This window comes from Lolium rigidum, chromosome 4, assembly GCF_022539505.1.
Source record: "Lolium rigidum isolate FL_2022 chromosome 4, APGP_CSIRO_Lrig_0.1, whole genome shotgun sequence".
In the NCBI taxonomy this organism is placed as follows: domain Eukaryota; kingdom Viridiplantae; phylum Streptophyta; class Magnoliopsida; order Poales; family Poaceae; genus Lolium; species Lolium rigidum.
This window is the reverse complement of record NC_061511.1, coordinates 144,541,913-144,563,007: the sequence shown is the minus strand read 5'-3', so window position 1 is coordinate 144,563,007 and position 21,095 is coordinate 144,541,913. Positions and strand designations below refer to the sequence as shown.

The following is a 21,095-nucleotide window of genomic DNA, read 5'->3' as shown; positions in this document are numbered from 1 at the left end:
GTTAGGAATGATTGTGTCCTCTCTGAACATGTGAATTTTTGATTATGCACTAACCCTCTAATGAGTTTGTTTTGAGTTTGGTGTGGAGGAAGTTTTCAAGGATCAAGAGAGGAGGATGATATAATATGATCAAGAAGAGTGAAAAGTCTAAGCTTGGGGATGCCCCCGTGGTTCATCCCTGGATATTTCAAGAAGACTCAAGCATCTAAGCTTGGGGATGCCCAAGGCATCCCCTTCTTCATCGACAACTTATCAGGTCACCTCTAGTGAAACTATATTTTTATTCCGTCACATCTTATGTGCTTTACTTGGAGCGTCTGTATGTTTTTATTTTTGTTTTATTTGAATAAATTCGGATCCTAGCAATCCATGTGTGGGAGAGAGACACGCTCCGCTTTTTCATTTGAACACTTGTGTTCTTCGTTTTACTTTGATATTCATGGCTAAAGTTGAAAGCCGCCTCATTGCTATTTGGTTGGAAACAGAAAATGCTTCATGTGGTAATTGGTATATGGTCTTGAATAATTTGATGCTTGGCAATTGTTTTGAGCTCTCAAATAGATCATGTTTAAGCTCTTGCATCATGTAGTTTAAACCTATTAGTGGAGAACTACCATAGAGCTTGTTGAAATTTGGTTTGCATGATTGGTCTCTCTAAACGTCTAGATATTTTCTGGTAAAAGTGTTTGAACAACAAGGAGACAGTGTAGAGTCTTATAATGCTTGCAATATGTTCTTATGTAAGTTTTGCTGTACCGGTTCATACTTGTGTTTGCTTCAAACAACCTTGCTAGCCAAAGCCTTGTACTGAGAGGGAATGCTTCTCGTGCATCCAAAACCTTGAGCCAAAACCTATGCCATTTGTGTCCACCATAACTACCTACTACATGGTATTTTTCTGCCATTCCAAGTAAATTGCTTGCGTGCTACCTTTAAAATTTCATTCCTTGTCTTTGCAATACATAGCTCATGGGAAAATAGCTTAAAAAACTATTGTGGTATTGAATATGTTGCTTATGTATCTTATTTCTTATAAGTTGCTTGTTGAGCGGTAACCATGTTTCGGGGACGCCATCAACTCGTTACACCTTTGTTGAATATCATGTGAGATGCTATGCATGTTCGTCTTGTCTGAAGTAAGGGTGATTTATCATGATTAAATGGTTTGAGTATGCATATTGTTAGAGAAGAACATTGGGGCGCCAACCAAAGCCATGTATCATGGTGGAAGTTTCAGTTTGGACATTAATCCTCAATCTCTTATAAGAATATTATCTGTTGTTGAATGCTTAAGCATTAAAGAGGAGTCCATTATCTGTTTTCTATGTTTTCCCGGTACAGATGTCCTCAAGTTGAGATCTATCAAAAACGAGAAATCAAATGCGATCTATCTCCTTGGACCTTTGTACAGGTGACATAGAGGTACCCCTTTGTGACACTTGGTTGAAACATATGTAATGCAATGATAATCCATGGAAATCCGAGCTAATTAGGACAAGGTGTGAGCACTATTGGTATTCGATGCATGAGGCTTGCAACTTATAGGATGTTTTATGCATAACACATATGAATTATTACTACCATTGACAAAATTGTTTCCATGTTTTCAAAATAAAAAGCTCTAACACAAGAGTAATCCCTGCTTCACTCTGCGAAGGGCCTTTCTTTTACTTTATGTTGAGTCAGTTTACCTACTTCTTTCTATCTTAGAAGCAAACACTTGTGTCAACTGTGTGCATTGATTCTTACATACTTGCTTATTTGCATTCATCATATTACTTTTTGTTGACAATTATCCATGAGATATACATGTTGAAGTTGAAAGCAACTGCTGAAACTTATATCTTCCTTTGTGTTGCTTCAAAACCTTCTATTAAGAATCTATTGCTTTATGAGTTAACTCTTATGCAAGACTTATTGATGCTTGTCTTGAAAGTACTATTCATGAAAAGTCTTTGCTATATGATCAGTTGTTTAGTCATTATCTTTACCATTGCTTTGAATCACTTCATTCATCTCATATGCTTTACAATAGTATTGATCAAGATTATGATAGTAGCATGTCACTTCAGAAATTATCCTTGTTATCGTTTACCTACTCGAGGGCGAGTAGGAACTAAGCTTGCGGATGCTTGATACGTCTCAAACGTATCTATAATTTCTTATGTTCCATGCTAGTTTAATGACAATACTCACATGTTTTATATACACTTTACATCGTTTTGATGCATTTTCCGGAACTAACCTATTAACAAGATGCCACAGTGCCAGTTTCTGTTTATTATGTCTATTTATTGCAGAAGAGGCCCAAAAACCAAAGTGCTCGGAAAAATCCAGAAAAATCACAGAAATTCTATTTCGCCAGAAGACTCACGGAGCCAGAAGGGCCAGGCCAGAGGAGGCCCAGGGCCTCCTCCCCATCAGCCGGCGCGGCCAGGAGGGGGGCCGCCCCACCCTATGGCGTGGGCCCCTCGGGACTCCACCGACGCTGCCCTTTCGCCTATATATTCCTCGCGACGCGAAAACCCTGAATCAATCAATCATACTCCAGAAAGACCCCAGGGGCGCCGCCACCATCGCGAAACTCCGTTTCGGGGGACAGAAGTCTCTGTTCCGGCACGCCGTCGGGACAGGGAATTGCCCCCGGAGTCATCTCCATCGACTCCACCGCCATCTTCATCGCCATTGCTGTCTCCTATGATGAGGAGGGAGTAGTTCTCCCCCGAGGCTGAGGGCTCTACCGGTAGCTATGTGGTTCATCTCTCTCTCCCATGGTGTGATCTTTATGTGATCATGAGCTTTGTAATCTAGTTGATTATGTAGATGTTACTCTTGTCTATTATGCACTCTAGAGGTTACTTTAATATGAACTCCGGATTCACTCTCCACGGTGTGACAAGGTGACGGTGTGCGCATCGTGTGTGATTCCTTTATGAAGTTGTGGAGCTTGTTTACTCCGGCTTGAGGGTGCTCTTGTAGCCCTACACAATGAATGGTGTTTATTATCCAACAAGAGAGTGTTTGAGATTAGCATTTATTTATTCAGTTATGATCATTGTTGAGAGTGTCCACTAGTGAAAGTATGATCCCTAGGCCTTGTTTCTAAGCATTGAAACACCGTTTCCAACAAGTTCTGTTGCATGTTCGCTTGCTGCCATCTTTATTTCAGATTGCAATTACTACTTACAATCATCCATATTACTTGTATTTCACTATCTCTTCGCCGAACTAGTGCACCTATACATCCGACAAGTGTATTAGGTGTGTTGGGGACACAAGAGACTTCTTGTATCGTAATTGCAGGGTTGCTTGAGAGGGATATCTTTGACCTCTACCTCCCTGAGTTCGATAAACCTTGGGTGATTCACTTAAGGGAAACTTGTTGCTGTTCTACAAACCTCTGCTCTTGGAGGCCCAACACTGTCTACAGGAATATAAGCGTGCGTAGACATCAGTGGCGGCGGAGCAGCGGAACTCTTTCTGGAAAAACGTCGAACCCCCCTCGGTTTTCAGGTCAGGGGCTTCTTATAGTGCGAAGGAGAGGTCGAGGGTGTGGCCGAGGTGGCCAGACCACCCCTAGAGCAGCCAAGGCCTGGCCTGCGCCTAGGGTAGGTGTGGGCCCCTCGTGGCCCCCCTCCGTGTCGTCTTTTGGCTCCGTGAGTCTTCAGGTGAAATATGATTTTTGCGATATTTTCCGGGAATTTTCCTGAAAGTTGGATTTCTGCATAAAAACGAGACACCAGAGCAATTCTGCTGAAAACAGCGTTAGTCTGCATTAGTTGTATTCAAAACACACAAGATAGAGGGAAAATAACAGCAAAAGTGTTCGGGAAAGTAGATACGTTTTGGACGTATCAGGAGCGACGAAGGATGGCCGCACGCGTAGTCCCGGTCGTCGAGGAATTCCGCCTTCCTCCCGTTGTCCGTCTCGATCCCGTGCCAGGTGTGCCATCGATCGAAGTCGACATCGTAGTCTAGGTCGACGCGGAGATCCGATGGCAGGTATCGCCGCGTGCGCCGGATCTCGTTTGTCCTCTCTGGCTTGTGCCTAGACACCAGTGAGAGAGGCACCTGGTAGTGGCTGAGCTGCCAGCGCTGCCGGGAAGATGCACGTCCTGCCAGTTGCCGCACGACACCAAGTTGTCACGCATCAGGCGCTCTATGTCGACAGCGAGTGGCACCATGTTCAGCCGATCGTCCTTCTTCAAGCCACTGCCGGATGCCTCGTGGTCGTTCTTCTTCTTTCCCACGGTGACACGGCGGCGCGCGATCGTGGTTGTGGGAGTGGAGGTGGGAGCGGCGGTGGTAGGGAGACGTGGGCGATGGTAGGGACTATGCCGCTCAAGTTTTAAAAGGCCGGACGCGCGTGGGACACAATGCCATTGATGGCAGCGCAGAAGGCCAGCCGCTGCCCCACCAGGCTTGGCGCGCATGCAGAAGACAAGGGTGCACCATTGATGGCGGCACACTGACATCTGCGATGCAGACGCGAAAGCGAAGACCGCTGGAGCGAGGGCCGCCGAAACGATGCGGCCAAAATAGGCCTCGCGCGCTGGCATGCGGGCCCATGATGGCAGGACACGATCACGCGACGCGACCGCGCAGATGCATCCCGCCTGGGCAGTCAACCTGGTCAGTATGCGTCGGTCCGCTGGAGAAGGGTGCAGGCGCATATATCGACCATCCGGCCGCAAAAGGTCGCTGCTCATCCGCTTGCGTCAGGCCGCTGGAGATGCACTTACCACCTTAACGGTTAGGAACACACAAAACACACTGAATTTGGCACCTAATAGCCGATAATTAAGCATGTTTCATATACACTTACACCCACAATCAAGGGTTCAGACGAACACCTCTGTTCATCACTGTCTCACGCAAAAATACTACATACTTACATAGCGAGGCATACATAAAATAGGGAGGTTGGCGACTAGCCGTGGTCAGGGCAGACGTAGGTCTTGGCGTTGGCGTTGTTGTGCTTGTAGATGTTCATCTTGAGGCCGAATGTCTTGATCTTCAACTCTAGCACATCGCCGTGCTCCAGGTCGTACTTGAAGACGACCTCTAGTTCCTCGCCAGCACCACCTACCCGCCGCGATAGGCGACCGACACCCACTCATTGCCCACCGACAGGTGGAAATGGAGACGCATCGTGACAGAAGGATCCTGATCCACTCCCTCAAGCTGGCCTGTAATGTCGGTGGAACGACGAGCATGTGCAAGTCGTTCTCGTCCAGTCGGACGTAGCAACAACAGGGAATGAGCACCCTGAGTAGGTGGATGAGTTTCATCCTTTCCCCCACGACTGCAGGTGGCAGCGTAGCAGCCTCGATCCTTCCTGGAACCACCGGTTTCAGTGCCTTAATTAGTCCACCGATTGAGCGACAGCTTGTCCCCGTACCCAGGTGGAGGATGCCAGCTCTTTCCCACAATGTCGCACTCCAACTTGACAACCTGTTATCACCAGATTTTGGCTAAATCAGGAGGTGGGCCGCGATCAGGATGGGCTTGGAAGATTACACGTGGAGGATCTCTGAAGCGGCCCTGTTCGGTGGAGTTGGGCCAGATTGCCCATGTATCTTTAGTTATAGTAGATTGTATCTAGATTAAAAGTTAGAGTTTATCTCGTGCACGGTTTAGTGCACGCCCACATTAGAAAGTCCGCTGGACTATAAATATGTACCTAGGGTTTATGGAATAAACAACAACCAACGTTCAACCACAAACAAATCTCGGCGCATCGCCAACTCCTTCGTCTCGAGGGTTTCTACCGGTAAGCATCATGCTGCCTAGATCGCATCTTGCGATCTAGGCAGCACAAGCCTGCCTACGTTGTTCATGCGTTGCTCGTATCGAAGCCTTTTTGATGGCGAGCAACGTAGTTATCTTAGACATGTTAGGGTTAGCATTGTTCTTCATGCCGCATGCTTTCGTAGTGCAACCCTTGCATGTCTAGCCGCCCTTACACCTATCTTAGGTGTAGGGGCGGCACCCCGCTTGATCATAGTTTAGTAGATCTGATCCGTTACGATTGCTCCTTGTTCTACAAGGATTAGTTTAATATCTGCAATAGTTAGGCCTTACAAAGGGGGGTGTCGTTCGTTGGCCCTAAGCAGGATGTTCCGAGGATCAACCTCGTGTTGGTTTTTAGGCCTTGTTTAGGATCGGCTTACGATCACCGTGCGTGGCCGCGAGGCCCAACCTGGAGTAGGATGATCCGATTATGCGGTGAAAACCCCACATCGTCGTAGATCTCATTAGCTTTACCTTGATCAAGCAGGACCACCATATATTCGGACACCTCGTCCGAATCATGGGTGGATCGGCTCTTTGAGCCGATTCACGGGATAACCCGAGAGCCGATCGAGGCTCGTATTTAACGTTTACGTGTGTGCCCTGCAGAAACTAAGCGAGGCATCATCCACACCTTCCCGACCGGGTATAGGTCGGTGGCACGCCCTTGTGATAAACATCGGTGCGTGCGACCCAGGAGGCTTTGCGGGCCGTCGCTCAGAGGGACTAGGGCCAGCCGCAGCCCTAGTTGTTCCCGGCTCTACGGTGTTGCCCGTCTCTGCCCGCCAGTGGGTTTCTGACGTCAACACATTCTGGCACGCCCGGTGGGACAACCCTCAACATCCACCACGTCGCTATCTACATCCGAGATGGCGGAAAGCACTCCGGTCAAGTACGAGGACCTGCCTGATGACCTCAAGACGAAGCACGACGAAATCAAGGCAGTCCTCGAAGCCGAACTCATCGGCTCCTTCCACCGAACCCGCTCCCATGGCGTCAGGTGGAAGGGTTCCACACCTGAAGGCGCATTCGATGGAGTGGACCTGTCCGCCCCGTCAGAAGAACGCACCAGGTCGCTGAAGTACGAGGATCTGCCCGAGGACCTCAAAAGGAAATATGACGAGATCAAGGCAACCCTCGAAGCCGACCTCATCGGCTCCTCTGAGAAGACCCGGCCGCACGATATCAAGCTCGATAGAGACTCAAGTCCGTCGCCTGGCGTCAACATGGTGGATCTCAGCCACTCCATAGGCCAGCCAAAGTTCTCCTTTGGTGTTAACATGGCAGGGCTTGCAAGCCGCCACGGCAAAGACGAAGCAGAGAGCAGCCACTCCCGTGGCAACGATGAAGAGGAGGCCGATCCACGCGGCCGGCCCCAAGATGATGACAGGCGGTACCTGACAGAGGAGGGAATAAGACGCGTGCGGTATCAGCGTCCACTCTCCGAACACCTCCTCCACAAATATGAGCAGCAGCACGACCGACGTCGGCGCTACGACGTAGATGATGAAAGGAATTGTCGGTCTGATGCAGAGGTCAGGAGATACCGTCAACATGATAGAAGCGACGACGGATACAGTCGTCGCGCGGAAGGAAGGTCAAGGGGGCAGGATAACATGGATAGGCACTGGGACTGTCCGTTCTTCAAACATTGCTGGGACTCAGGAATGAGCCGATTGCCAACAATCGAGAACTGCCCAGAATGCAAACAGAGGAAGAAGGACTCCGCTAACGCGTCCGTGTTCGAGCGTCTAGGGCCCCTCCCACCTCGGAGCAAGTATGCTGAGCCCGCTCGGGTAGAAGATCTCGAGGAACTAGAGGACGATGATGAAGAAGATAAGTATCATCGGCCCAGGTGGTGCCCTGATGGGCTCAGCCGTTCCCAAAAGCGAAGGGTTCAGCGTCTGCGTGGGTTGGAAGAAGCCGAAAGATTGTACCTGCGCACGCTAAGGAAGGCACGGCCTGATCTGGCCGCCAAAATCCGGCGAGCCCCGGATGAAGAGGGTCGGCCACAAAGAAAGGAGTGGCGCACCAAGCAGAGGAAAGCCGATGATGATACATCGGCTGGTATAAACATGGTCTTCATTCTTCCATCGGAGTTTAGCGCTCCAAGGTTATATGAAGCACCTGTGGCGCAATTAGACTGCGGCCCACGACCGGTCATCTTTGAGAAGCCAAAGGAAAGGAGTTACAGGCATCCGAAGGCCCCGTACGTGCGAGGTTACATCAATGGGCAGCCTCGTCAACAAGATGTTGCTCGGACACCGGAGCGGCAGTCAACATTATGCCATACTCCATGCTACGTCGGTTGGGACGCTCCAGCTCGGATCTGATCAAGACCAATGTAACACTGGGCGATTTCAACGGCCAAGCATCTGACGCACAAGGTGTTCTGAATGTGGATCTGACCGTAGGAAGGAAAACTGTCCCTACGACGTTCTTTATCGTCGACAGCAAGAGTACCTACGCTGTCCTACTAGGGAGAGATTGGATCCACGCCAACTGTTGCATCCCATCCACGATGCACCAATGCCCGATACAATGGGATGGAGATGAAGTAGAAGTCGTCCGTGCGGATGATTCGGTCGAGGTTTCAACAGCCGGCATGGACATTTGGGAGACATCAGTGCCAAGAGCCGCTCTCGGGTATCAATTTGGACGACCGTGAACGCATCGACGTGACAAAGAACGGGGTTAGGCTGGTTTTATCCACCGGCCTGACCGTGTAACAAAAGCAAATGTCGATGGGTAAACGTGGCGAGACCGATCCTTGTGATCGGCCCCAAAAGATTTGTGAAGGGACATCACAAAACCTTCACTGAGAAAGCAACGGGAGGCCGATTCCGGCGATCGGCCAAAATTATCCTCACCATCCATCCCGCTCGGGTTCAACATGTTATCCAACGAGCCGATACCATCAATTCTCTTGACGAGAATCGGCTCCGGGGGGCACCTGTGTGGATAAAATACGATGGATACGCAGTGGAGGCGTCTCATCCTTTGATGATGGGTATTTGAGTATGGGGGCCGATGCACAAATCGGCCGAAAAATTCAAAATTTTTCAAGCATAGCCGATGTGCAGACATCGACTTAAGGATCAATGGAGCAGGGTGTGGGCCTTCCCTTTAAGGACCCCTAATTCCCATTGGCAAGTCTTCAAGTTCAACGGCAAGGGCAGCTTAAAACGTGCAAGTCAGGGTGGGGGTGAGCCCAACGAAGGAATATATATCTCTTCTAAGACTGGGAGAACCGCCGATGACGAAGCCATCGGCTGCCACGTTTTGACTCAGCCACTGTCACTTCCAGGGGAGAGTCTGGAGGGCGTCAGAAATGCGAGGACGTTCTCACCGGAAGTTGCTGCAGCCTGCCGAAGATAATGAGCCGATCTGATCAGCAAGGCGCAAGGGTCGAACTGAAGAAGCTCGGGGGGAGGGCGATTCGCCCTGAAATTGCATTACGAGTTGGAAACCGAGGATGATCGATGTGGTCGGCTCACTGCTATTCTCGCCCCGATTGAGGCTCGGGGGGTAGCTCACCTTGAAGGTTCTCTGTTCTGCATCACAACTTGTCTGAAGAATGGTACTGGTATTGCAAAGTTATCAGTTTTTTCAGCAGGACAGTTGATTCAGCGACAAGCCCAGGGCTCTGTTGTGGACGCCTGCCTGAAGCCCAGGTTCGATGGTCCCTTTTGAAGTATTTCATGATGCAGAGCCGACGCACGGTCATCGACCCTAGTGCAAGGGTGCGGAGTTGCCAGGTTGTTCATGGAGCTGTGGGTAATCATCCACAGTATCGACTGCCAATGGAAGAAAGATGATCGGCTGATGCGGCACCATAGTTGGGAAGCTGGTGATGGTCCATTTTTTACCCTCGCCTTGGCTGAGGCTCGGGGGGCAGCTCGCCCTGGAGGTTTAGCCGATTTAGTCGGAATCGGCTCACTCTTCATCACGGCTCGGTTGAAAGATGATGAATCATTGCAGAAGGAAACTGCCGGGTCTGAGCGAGCAAAATTTGGAGAGGATAATGCGGCAGTAGAATGTCTGAAATTTAAAACTAATAAGGAGACTGGACATTATTTCAGGGGTTTGCCGCTAAGTTTAGCATACTGTCCTGTGGGATCTGCAGTTACAAGTCCTAGGTTTTGCGCGATTATGGCTTGGCTGACCAGGAGTTTGGGTCCGGACGGATCCATCTTGAAATTTATCGTCAGGGGCCGATGCGCTGCCGTCGGCTCACTGGGCGTTGACCAAATCGGCAATCGGCAGAATCAGCACGAAGGGCAATCGGCTAAATTATCCTAAGGGAAATCGGCAAAATCATATTGGGGAATTTCTTCATTGATAAACCAGATTTCTTACATAAAAGAGCTGATTGCTCTCAAAAGGGAGGACTAAGGGGATACATTGCCCCGTCTACTGCTACTAACCCTATGCTAAGGGCCCTATCTACGGGCCGTTGCTGCCCTCATCGTCGCCGTCGCCGCTGTCGGCGCTGCTCCCGGCCGGCTCGTCGTCGCTGTTCCAGCGACCGCCGGCAGGACCTTCGTTGTCCTCGTCTTCCTCGTCGTCGTCGTCGTCGCTGTCGAAGTCGCTCAGATTCCCCGGCCAGGGGCAATGGCGCTTGGCCGGCGGCTCGTCGGGGAAGCTGTCGTCGTCGTCGTCCTCCTCTTCATCCTCCTCCATCTCCTCGGAGGTGGTGAAGTCGTCCCGGGAGAAGCGATCGTCATCGCTCTCCTCTTCCGCTTCCTCGTCGGCAAGGAAGCGGAGGTCGCTCTCCCCGTCCGTCGAGGATTTGTCGTCCTCCGACCGAGAGGAGAAGTCGTGGCTAGACTCCTCCCCGGCCTCAATGGCGCGGCGAATGTCGGCCGCGTGGGCCTCCGCCGGGTTCGGCTCCGGCGTCGGCGCGCGAGACGAAGAAGACGAAGAGGAAGAAGAAGACATGGTGGCACAGGAGGGTTTTTGGGGAGTGCTAATGCGAAGGGGATGGAGCGGAGAACTGCTCGATGCGGTTAAATAAAAGGGGACGAGGATTTAATTTTCGAGCAGTTTTCGAGGACATGGTGCCAAAACTGTCAAATCGTGCAGAGAAGTTGGGAAGGCAAGTCGTCATGATAAAGCATGCTGCGACAGTTCTGCTCTGCCACGACATGACCCTTCGAGGAAAAAACAGAGTGGTTTTGAAATTGTCATTACCAAAACCAGGGGGCATGTGTTATCACCAGATTTTGGCTAAATCAGGAGGTGGGCCGCGATCAGGATGGGCTTGGAAGATTACACGTGGAGGATCTCTGAAGCGGCCCTGTTCGGTGGAGTTGGGCCAGATTGCCCATGTATCTTTAGTTATAGTAGATTGTATCTAGATTAAAAGTTAGAGTTTATCTCGTGCACGGTTTAGTGCACGCCCACATTAGAAAGTCCGCTGGACTATAAATATGTACCTAGGGTTTATGGAATAAACAACAACCAACGTTCAACCACAAACAAATCTCGGCGCATCGCCAACTCCTTCGTCTCGAGGGTTTCTACCGGTAAGCATCATGCTGCCTAGATCGCATCTTGCGATCTAGGCAGCACAAGCCTGCCTACGTTGTTCATGCGTTGCTCGTATCGAAGCCTTTTTATGGCGAGCAACGTAGTTATCTTAGACATGTTAGGGTTAGCATTGTTCTTCATGCTCGCATGCTTTCGTAGTGCAACCCTTGCATGTCTAGCCGCCCTTACACCTATCTTAGGTGTAGGGGCGGCACCCCGCTTGATCATAGTTTAGTAGATCCGATCCGTTACGATTGCTCCTTGTTCTACAAGGATTAGTTTAATATCTCGCAATAGTTAGGCCTTACAAAGGGGGTGTCGTTCGTTGGCCCTAAGCGAGGATGTTCCGAGGATCAACCTCGTGTTGGTTTTTAGGCCTTGTTTAGGATCGGCTTACGATCACCGTGCGTGGCCGCGAGGCCCAACTCTGGAGTAGGATGATCCGATTATGCGGTGAAAACCCCACATCGTCGTAGATCTCATTAGCTTTACCTTGATCAAGCGGGACCACCATATATTCGGACACCTCGTCCGAATCATGGGTGGATCGGCTCTTTGAGCCGATTCACAGGATAACCTCGAGAGCCGATCGAGACTCGTATTTAACGTTTACGTGTGTGCCCCGCAGAAACTAAGCGAGGCATCATCCACACCTTCCCGACCGGTATAGGTCGGGTGGCACGCCCTTGTGATAAACATCGGTGCGTGCGACCAGGAGGCTTTGCGGGCCGTCGCTCAGAGGGACTAGGGCCAGCCGCAGCCCTAGTTGTTCCCGGCTCTACGGTGTTGCCCGTCTCTGCCCGCCAGTGGGTTTCTGACGTCAACACAACCTTGTCAGCAAATGGACATATAAGTGAGCTCATGTCCATGGCATTGCAGACAACTCAACTAGATCATGTCCATGACATTGCAGAGACAAATCGTAGAAATGATGTGCAAGATGCCGCCATCAACGGGAACTAGCCTTTCGATCTGGTTCGCCACCCAATGCTCCTACACGGACTGGCAGCGCACGACGAGGGGCTTCCTGGCGAAGGAGGAAATGGTGGAATTACGCCGGCCATGGTGGCGGAGGTGCAGAGGAGGCGATAGTGATTTTTGGGCGGTGAGAGGAGTGGAGTGGAAAGTTAATGTGGAACGTCCCATCTCTCGCGCTTCCCAACACGTGCAGACGAGAGGGCACGGTGTGTTCGCCAGCGCCTGCACGCGAAACAACACCCATATCAAGTGTGTCTGATGGACTAATATTTAAGCTGCTTTAAAACTCGTGCGGTGCGGAAAAAGGACATGACACATCAAGCAATGGACCAATTTTTTTCTCAAGAAACCATGTCGCGAGAAACCGGCCCCTAGAAATGCTCTTGCACCGAAGCACATGGCCGCGCAGGTGCAGCGCACTCTATCTAATCCGGGCCCCCTGTTTCCACGTTCCCGCCCGTGCCGTGCCGCATCCCGAGCCCCAGCAAAATCATACGCCCGCCGCGGCGCCGCCTCGCCACCGCACGCGGCCGCGTCGCCGGCAAACCGTGACCATGGTTGTTTCCCGGCTTTACCGCCATCTCCCCATCTAGCTGTCAATCCTCCACCGACGAACAAAACCGTCTCACTGTGTATCGGGCCCCGCCCCCTTGGCCCCACGCATCAATGCAGGAGCAGCCAATAGATTAGCTCAGATTTGATTCCAAACCTCAAAGATTACCCATCTCTCTCGCCATTTGCCATCTTTAGTTCCATCCCCCACCTCGCCTCCCCGATCCATTAAATCCCGCGCCCGCCTCCTCCTTCCCATTCCCCCCACCACCGCCCAGATCCAGGCCATGCCGCCGCCGCCGTCCTCGCCGGAGCCGTTCCGGGTCTTCGTCGGCTACGACCCGCGGGAGCACGAGGCGTACGAGGTGTGCCGGCGCAGCCTGCTCCGCCACGCCACGGTGCCGCTCGACGTGCGCCCCATCCGCCAGCCGGACCTGCGCGCCGCGGGGCTCTACCGCCGCGCCAGGGGCCCCACCGAGAGCACCGAGTTCTCCTTCACGCGCTTCCTCACGCCCTACCTCGCGGGCTACCGCGGCTGGGCGCTCTTCGTCGACTGCGACTTCCTCTACCTCGCCGACGTCGCCGACCTCCTCGCCGCCGCCGCCATTCCCCCTTCCTCCTCCGACCCCTCCGCCGACAGCCTCGCCGTCGTCTGCGTCAAGCACGAGTACCAGCCCGCCGAGGCCACCAAGATGGACGGCGCCATCCAGACCGCCTACCCGCGCAAGAACTGGTCCTCCATGGTGCTCTACAACTGCGCGCACCCCAAGAACATCGCCGCGCTCACCCCCGACGCCGTCAGCACCCAGACCGGCGCCTTCCTCCACCGATTCTCCTGGCTTGAGGACCACGAGATCGGGGAGGTGCCGTTCGTCTGGAACTTCCTCGTCGGGCACAACAAGGTCGACCCCGACGATCCGGCCACGCAGCCCAAGGCACTGCACTACACCTGCGGCGGGCCGTGGTTCGACCGATACAGAAACTGCGAGTTCGCTGACCTCTGGATCAAGGAGGCCGAGGAACTCAGGGCCGAGAAGGAGAAGCTCAACGCCCTACAGAACGACCACGACGACGAGCAGATCAACAAGGGGAATCCCATTGATTCATGATATGGCCGACAACTTCCCCGACATTGCATTGCATTGCTTCTTTTTGTGAGCGCCGCTGAAATTCTTTCGATTCAATCTGTCCACGCAGTTGATTTCTTCTTGGTTTAGGGTGGTAACCAAGGACTTGACTAGGTATAGCTTGAGTATATTGCCAGTATGCTCTTGTGTAGTTGCAACCAATCTATATCAAAGAATCCTCGATTTATCCTTTGGCCTTGCATCTGTCAATTCTGCTGCTACTTGTTTCTGATGACACAATACTGACATACTGACAATTCGGCTGGTATAGTGATGTGAGAATGCAGACTGAGAAATCTGGTAGCTTGCTACTCGGTGCCACACAAATGAAATGTGATTCTCTTTGTTTGGCCACATTACTGAAACGATCAAGTACGAATTGGGTCCTAGTTTCAGTCTCAGTTCCATTGGCTTGCAGTTGCAGGCAGCATTGTGTTGGTTCAGTCATCAGTGTGCATTCAACTGCTCTGTTTACCATATTTGGTTCAGGAGATGAAGTTCCACAACACTTTCACCAGAATGGCTGGTTTCTTGTGTTCCGTAAGACTGACTCTGTGGAGGGAGGCTGGGAATGTTCATGTATAGTAGAAAACTCTGCAGAGACAGCTTCCTTGTGTTTTGCTTAAAGTAAACATGTTCAGATGTTGTTTAAAGAACAAATTCAGATGACAGATACAAAGGTCACCTTGGTGCATGTACCTAAAATCACGTGCGAACAACTAAGAGTCTGTTCATTCTGCCACACCTGTGATAGATCTCTTTTGGACCAGCCAGTGATTCAGTGGTGAATGTGGAACTCCCCAATCAACGCATCTTATCTGTGCTGAGACTAGAAGCTACATGGAAGCAAAGTATCCGATTCTTCTTCCTAATCCAGCTATCACTAGCTCTATATTTTTCATTACACTGTGCCTTTGCTGAAACAAGCCGGTTTTCACTTTACCATCACGTTCATTTACTCTGTAATCGACTACCCTGGCCCCTGGGTCGTTCAGATGGAAGGAATTCCAGAGCAACGACACAACACTGGGCAGTGGGCACCATATATACCAACCCTGCTTGATGTATTTGTCCAACAACGTTCTCTACAAGATAGCGTCAGATAAGCTAACTTGGGATCAGAAATTTTGCAATATTTACATCACTGTGTAACCAGGTCCTCCTCCACCTTCTGGAACAGTCCACTCGATGTTCTGCTTAGGATCTTTGATGTCACAAGCCTGCAGATACCGTCAGCAATTTAGGAAGAAGTAAGGCTCAAATATGTACAACCCAACAATTTTTAATTTTGTTATCCAGATCATAGCATCGACAGTTTCATTGTGTACTAGTGTAAGCAACCGTAGATAACGGTATCTAACTGAGGCACACAATGCATGGCACAACTTCATCAGCAGGCAGATAAAGCAACCCATGCACCTAACTAGTACAAGAATGCATAATCCCTGAACCATCGATTGAAGAGAGTTACCTTGCAATGAAGACAATTTTGAGCATTTATGTGAAGCTTTGGGTCACCGTTCTCGTCAGAGACATATCTGCGTGAGAACAAGAACGGTCAGTAGAAATCAACTTCTACAAAGCACTTTTTGATGCATATTGGCTACTCCGTGCGAGAAAAGGATAATTCAAGCTGGCAAGATCATATATATACATACTCGTAAACTCGAGCTGGACAATAACGTGACTCTGGTCCAGCATATTGGGGAAGATTTACGCTTTCAGGTATTGTGGGATCCTTCAAGCGAAGATGAGGAGGCTGGTTGTGTTCATGGTTTGTGTTGCTCCTGTACAGAAGAAAGTATTAGTGACACATGTACAGATCAAGAAGCTACTCTGCATTGCGTTCATGCATCCCCCAAGTTCAAGATAAAGAAATGAGAAGGTATAGCCATGCACCCACAAATTTTGATCAGTGCATCTGCACTATTTATGGTTCTTCAAATTTATGCTATCAGCTAAAAATTCTAGATACAGTATGGCATTTGTTGTACAAGTAGGTTCTGAACTGATGCATAGCAAAGCGTCACTGTGGTATTAAATGAAATATTTAAACAATGCGAAAGAAGCCAATTGTTCTTGCTGCAGGGCCTGTACCTGTATAAAGAAGATGGAACATCAAAGGACACCTGCCCATCTGGTTTTGGATACTGAATTGGTGAGTGCAGATTAGCCATCTGTCCACAAGTGTTTAGTCAAACTCGCTAGTAACTTGGAGCAATATTGTGATTTAAAGAATATTGAGCAACGGTAGCACTTCACACTCACATCTGTTGCTTCATGGTCAGGTTTCCCATGCTTCAATGTAAAAGGTAATTTCCCATTGAATATGTAGCTAAAACATTGAGAAATTAACATATGTAAGTAAACTGGGTAGAACATTGGATATCAACTTACCAATCTGAAACTCACTGTTCCACTGCTGACAAGGCCATGCCAGGAATAAATCCGTATTCAAATGCCTAGATGCAAAGAAAAAGGAAGCATAACCTATTATCCTCCGGGATTTCTGTAAGACAAAAATTCACAAACTAGAAAGTTATGATTGTTTGGAGAAATCATAATAAAATAACCACATACCGGTCTATAATTCCGAGATCTATAGAGTTCTTCCCATATCCATGACTTCTTGAGATTCTCCCAGTACAGATCCATGGAAGTTCCTTCAACAAGAGTCTTGAAAGTTGCTTCTGCCGCAAGCATACCTTGTGTACACATCTCTTCTTTAGTAGAAGGCTTTTATCGATAAAGCTGATATGAATTGAACCGTAAATCCTAGTTAAGATCCAAGCAAACAAACATGTAAAAGAGATACCTGATTTCATTGCGGTATGTGATCCTTTTATTTTCGGAACATTTAGGAATCCTGCAGAGCATCCAATAATTGCACCACCGGGGAAAACTGGATTCGGTATGGACTGAAATTTTATAGACACTTCATCAGTACCTTATAATGATTGAGCAGCAACTAAAAAGCAAACATAGAGCAGGGTATTCAACTGAATAACGGAAGTGAACTACGATTCACAGCTAAAAGGCAAACATAACAAAGGTTATTCAACCGAATAACAGAACTGAAATGCTCCACTCAGTGTCGAAATATAGCATAACAAACGAGCAAGACCAGGACCACATTTCAGATTAACACTAGAGCGAAACGACACACAAGCTAGCACCAGGTGAAACTACACTGCCGTGTATGTACAGTGCTATGCAATGTAATACCAAAATGCTCAATGTAGATTACACACAGAGCTTACATATGCATTTATTTTTCACCAACCATATCACCTTACCTGGAAACCACCTTCATTCAAAGTACGAGCACCATACTGAAGAACTGTTCCACCTTCCAGAAGTGTTCTGATAGCAGGGTGCTGCTTGAATTTCTAAAATATGGAGATAAGAGTTTGCTTTGACTGTTAAGTATTCAAATCAGCTGCATATTATTTGCCAGAAGAACATGAACACAGAGAAATTTACACACCTGGAATTCATCGTAGGGGCTGAGGAAAGGATTTCGATAATTCAAGGCAACAACCAGACCAATTGCTAACTGAAATAAGAGCATACCTATTATCAGATATAGTTAATTCAAACTAATGATGAACATCTCAGGAACTTATAAGCTATAAGAATAGGATTCACATCCATTTACTCTGCAGACCAAGGGCCATAAGAAGATACATGATGAATTAGTGGCTTCTCCTTTTAAACCCAGACTAAACATTTTTGTTGTTTTTCCTTCTTTCTGGTGTTTAGGATCTAGTGTTTTGCTTTCTGTTTTAGGTCGGCACCGCACCAGTGGTTCTATAGCTTCCAGGCCATTCTTCTTCTAATACAAGTAACAACATTTTGGCGTTTGTTCCACAAAGAAACTCAAATTAAACAATTTTAATCATAAAACAGCTCACTACATACAGCACAGGTGGAGGAATTTTCCTATTGCTGAATAGGAACTTACGCTGCGCAGCAGTATGCAACCTATAATCTGAACTTGTATATTATTCTGTATACATTTGCACAGATACCACTCTTCGCAAGCAAAACATATAATATGTGATAACGACAATCTGCAGATCTAGAAAGTACCTGTCTATCATCAAGGTGATACAGAAATGATCCTCCGTATGTCTTCATGTCCAAAGGCCACCCTACAGTATGAACTACAGAGCCTGGCTTATGCTTTCCTTCTTCTATCTCCCAGACCTAAATGCAAAGTATTCAGTTTGTTCCAAGAGCATTATTAAACCATCAATAAGTAGTTAGCGAAAAGGACGTGCATTTTTTCAAGAGAACCTAGTACATACAGTCTAGTAACAATATAAAGGTGAATTAATGAAACATAAAAAACAATAATAATTCTGGAAAATTATTACTCCCTCCGGTTCAAAATAATTGCCCCAAAAAAGATGTATCTAGACATGTAGATACATCTTTTTCAGGCAAATATTTTGAACCGGAGGGAGTATGAAAAATGATGTGCTTATGTATGACAAAGAAATAGTAAGAACTGCCCTAATCTATACATAGTGCCTATTTAAGTAATTAGAGGCATTGATAATCTATGCAAGCCACATGACCTCTAGAATGTGGTAACTGGTATGCAAAAACGATATAATTCACATGAAGGACCTTGCTCTGTTATGTTTTATCAGAACTGAGAATAAAGGTACTTGGAAATGGCATAACTGAATTTCAATATACCTCTTTAATTCCAAGAGCATATGTCTGATGTTGCCCTTGCCCAGTTTCTCTGAGCTTGTGATTTGATATTATTTTCTGGAAAGCACAAGAGATATGAGGATAACGTAATAGACTTTAGCATCAATTGCATAATACATACAGAACAAATAATCCTCCATACACTAAATTAACCAAACTCGAATATGATGACCTCTGATAATGAACCCCGGCAACCCTCGGCCAGAAGTGTTATTCTCCCTGCATTCCAAGTAGTTGACCATGAGAATAGATACATGAGTGGCACAAGAAGAGTCGAAAAGGAGGTATATCAATTTTAGAGTAAGAACAAATCGAAAATAAAAAATCATTACGATCTACTCCCTCCGGACGGAATTAATCGACGCGAGTGGTTCAGGGGGAGTAGTATATGCATGTGCCTAGATCACGTCGATTAATCATGACCAGAGGGAGTATCTCTCAAACAATTCGAAAGGAAAATACGCAACAGATGATAGCATATACTTCTGTGTGAACATCCATGAGATTAGCTATAAGGAGGTTACTCGCCTCTTAGTTCCACACCCGGTTGAAAAGTTTCCCGTTTGGTACCATCTTTAGCAATACCAACATCATTGGTTGCAACGCCGTTAACCATTTGATTCTCATCATAAAGGATCTGCCAGGACAGAATTGAGGCAAATATTAGTTCTTCCACGAAAGAGATCTTCAAGTAAAAAAGGATGGTACCTCACTTGCAGCAAAACCTGGATACACTTCGACACCTAATTCTTCAGCCTTTACGGACATCCATCTCACCAGTTGGCTTAAGCTGGACGAAAATGAGTAAGTTGGCACACGTGAGTCACTGGAATAAGAGGAATATACGAACTTGCAAGAATCAAGCTGAAATTTATAAGAAAACACCAGCACCTTATCACATAGTTCCCTCTGTTATCAAAAGGAGATGGAAGTGTCCATGCCTTGTTCTTTGTTAACATCCAGAACGTGTCAGATGAGACAGTGACTCGGATTGGGGCCTGTCGAACATATATTACTTAGTACATGAAAATGAGTTCCAGGCTACTTGGTAAATACCAATATGAGATTTCTACAGAGCATTCCTACAAGACAATGACTGAAGGAACACAGATGTCATGTGGCGTAAGTGATTAAATGGAGAACAAACAACAGTTCAAAAAAAAAAAAAAAAAAAAAAGGAGAACAAACAAGCACGATTGGTCTGCTAGAAATTAGAGTGAGCAATCACAAACACGAAAACTATGGAGTGCAGGGTAGAGAAGGGCATACATCCTGTTGCCTCCAGTTCGGGAATGAGCTCATCCAAGGCTCGGGGCTCGAAGACATTCCCCGACAGTACATGAGCACCTGCAGAGCAAGGCCCAAATTACACGAGAAGCGACACCCTCGCGAGCTAGATAGCACTCTGACAAAACAGCCAGCAGTGAGAACTGAATTTAGCGTGCGAGGCGAAGCAGCGCACCGACTTCGGCTCCTTTCTCGAGGACGCAGACGGAGAGGTCGGTGTCGGCCGCGCGGCAGAGCTGCTTGAGCCGGATGGCGGCGGCGAGCCCCGCGGGGCCGGCGCCCACGATGACGACGTCGTAGCTCATCGCCTCCCGTCCAGCAGAGAACCACCTCGCTGTCGCCGCGCCCCAGCTCGGCATCGGCGCGCGTTGGCGGCGAGCCGGGGCCCTGGCGATCCCCGCGGCTGCCGCCGCGGCCGCGCGGAGGACCCGATGCATTGAACGGAGGGCGAAGGTTCCTTCCCGATCGGCGGAGGCTTGCTCGGAGGCGTCTCGCTTCGGATTCTGACTGCGCGAAGCAGAGACAGAGAGTGAAGGAGGTGGAGGAGGAGAAGGCCGGGGAAGACACGGAAGTGCAGAGTGGCAGTTGGCACCGGCACTTGGCTGGATCAGATCGTTGAGGTGGACGACGACTAATACGAAATGCTCTTCTCCTCAGTCCTGGGCCTGATTTCATGGGCCTTGTCCATACCTCCCTATGGCGGCCTAGATTGGCAAAATCCTATTTCCCGCCCATTAGCGGGTCGTATTAAGCCCCGCACGCATGCGGGAGCGAGCGGGTCGCAGCCCATTTCGGTACGGATTTTTTTCTTTTTTTTATTCTTCGGTTCATTTTTCCGGTTCTGTCGATTTGTTTTTTGTTTGGACGACGCTGACAATCCTCCGGAGGCACGGAACGATTCCAGCCTCCGGCTTCCCCAGCTGCCACGTGTCTATTTTCACCTCAAAACCGGATATTGCTTGGTCGCAGCACAAAAAGTCCCACTTTTGCTTCATTGAAGCACAAAAACGGTTCGAATAAAAAAGAAAGAAAATGACCTGTTGGACATAGGGCTCGCCGGAGACCTCGCCGGAGACCCGCCGGAGACTCGCCGGAGCAAAA

At 48.6% G+C, this 21,095-nt stretch overlaps 2 protein-coding genes across 2 annotated transcripts; one reads left to right on the top strand and one right to left on the bottom strand.

The window, feature by feature from the left end:
- The first annotated feature begins 12,700 nt into the window (after positions 1 to 12,700).
- LOC124647585 (protein CDI-like) lies at positions 12,701 to 14,046 on the top strand. The gene is made up of 2 exons (XM_047187504.1): positions 12,701 to 12,860; positions 13,054 to 14,046. Exons 1-2 carry the CDS (start codon positions 12,701 to 12,703, stop codon positions 13,962 to 13,964), a joined length of 1,071 nt encoding a protein of 356 aa, XP_047043460.1. The 3' UTR covers positions 13,965 to 14,046.
- A 975-nt stretch (positions 14,047 to 15,021) lies between these two features.
- On the bottom strand, positions 15,022 to 20,383 carry LOC124705887 (electron transfer flavoprotein-ubiquinone oxidoreductase, mitochondrial). The gene is given in 19 exon segments (XM_047237577.1): positions 15,022 to 15,202; positions 15,454 to 15,520; positions 15,641 to 15,769; positions 16,080 to 16,159; positions 16,251 to 16,317; positions 16,395 to 16,444; positions 16,563 to 16,687; positions 16,798 to 16,900; positions 17,279 to 17,371; positions 17,470 to 17,538; positions 18,075 to 18,191; positions 18,690 to 18,764; positions 18,880 to 18,926; positions 19,236 to 19,344; positions 19,416 to 19,497; positions 19,599 to 19,705; positions 19,977 to 19,997; positions 19,999 to 20,054; positions 20,170 to 20,383. Coding segments are annotated over 19 exon segments (1,665 nt in total). The 5' UTR covers positions 20,354 to 20,383; the 3' UTR covers positions 15,022 to 15,118.
- Between the last annotated feature and the right edge of the window lie 712 nt (positions 20,384 to 21,095).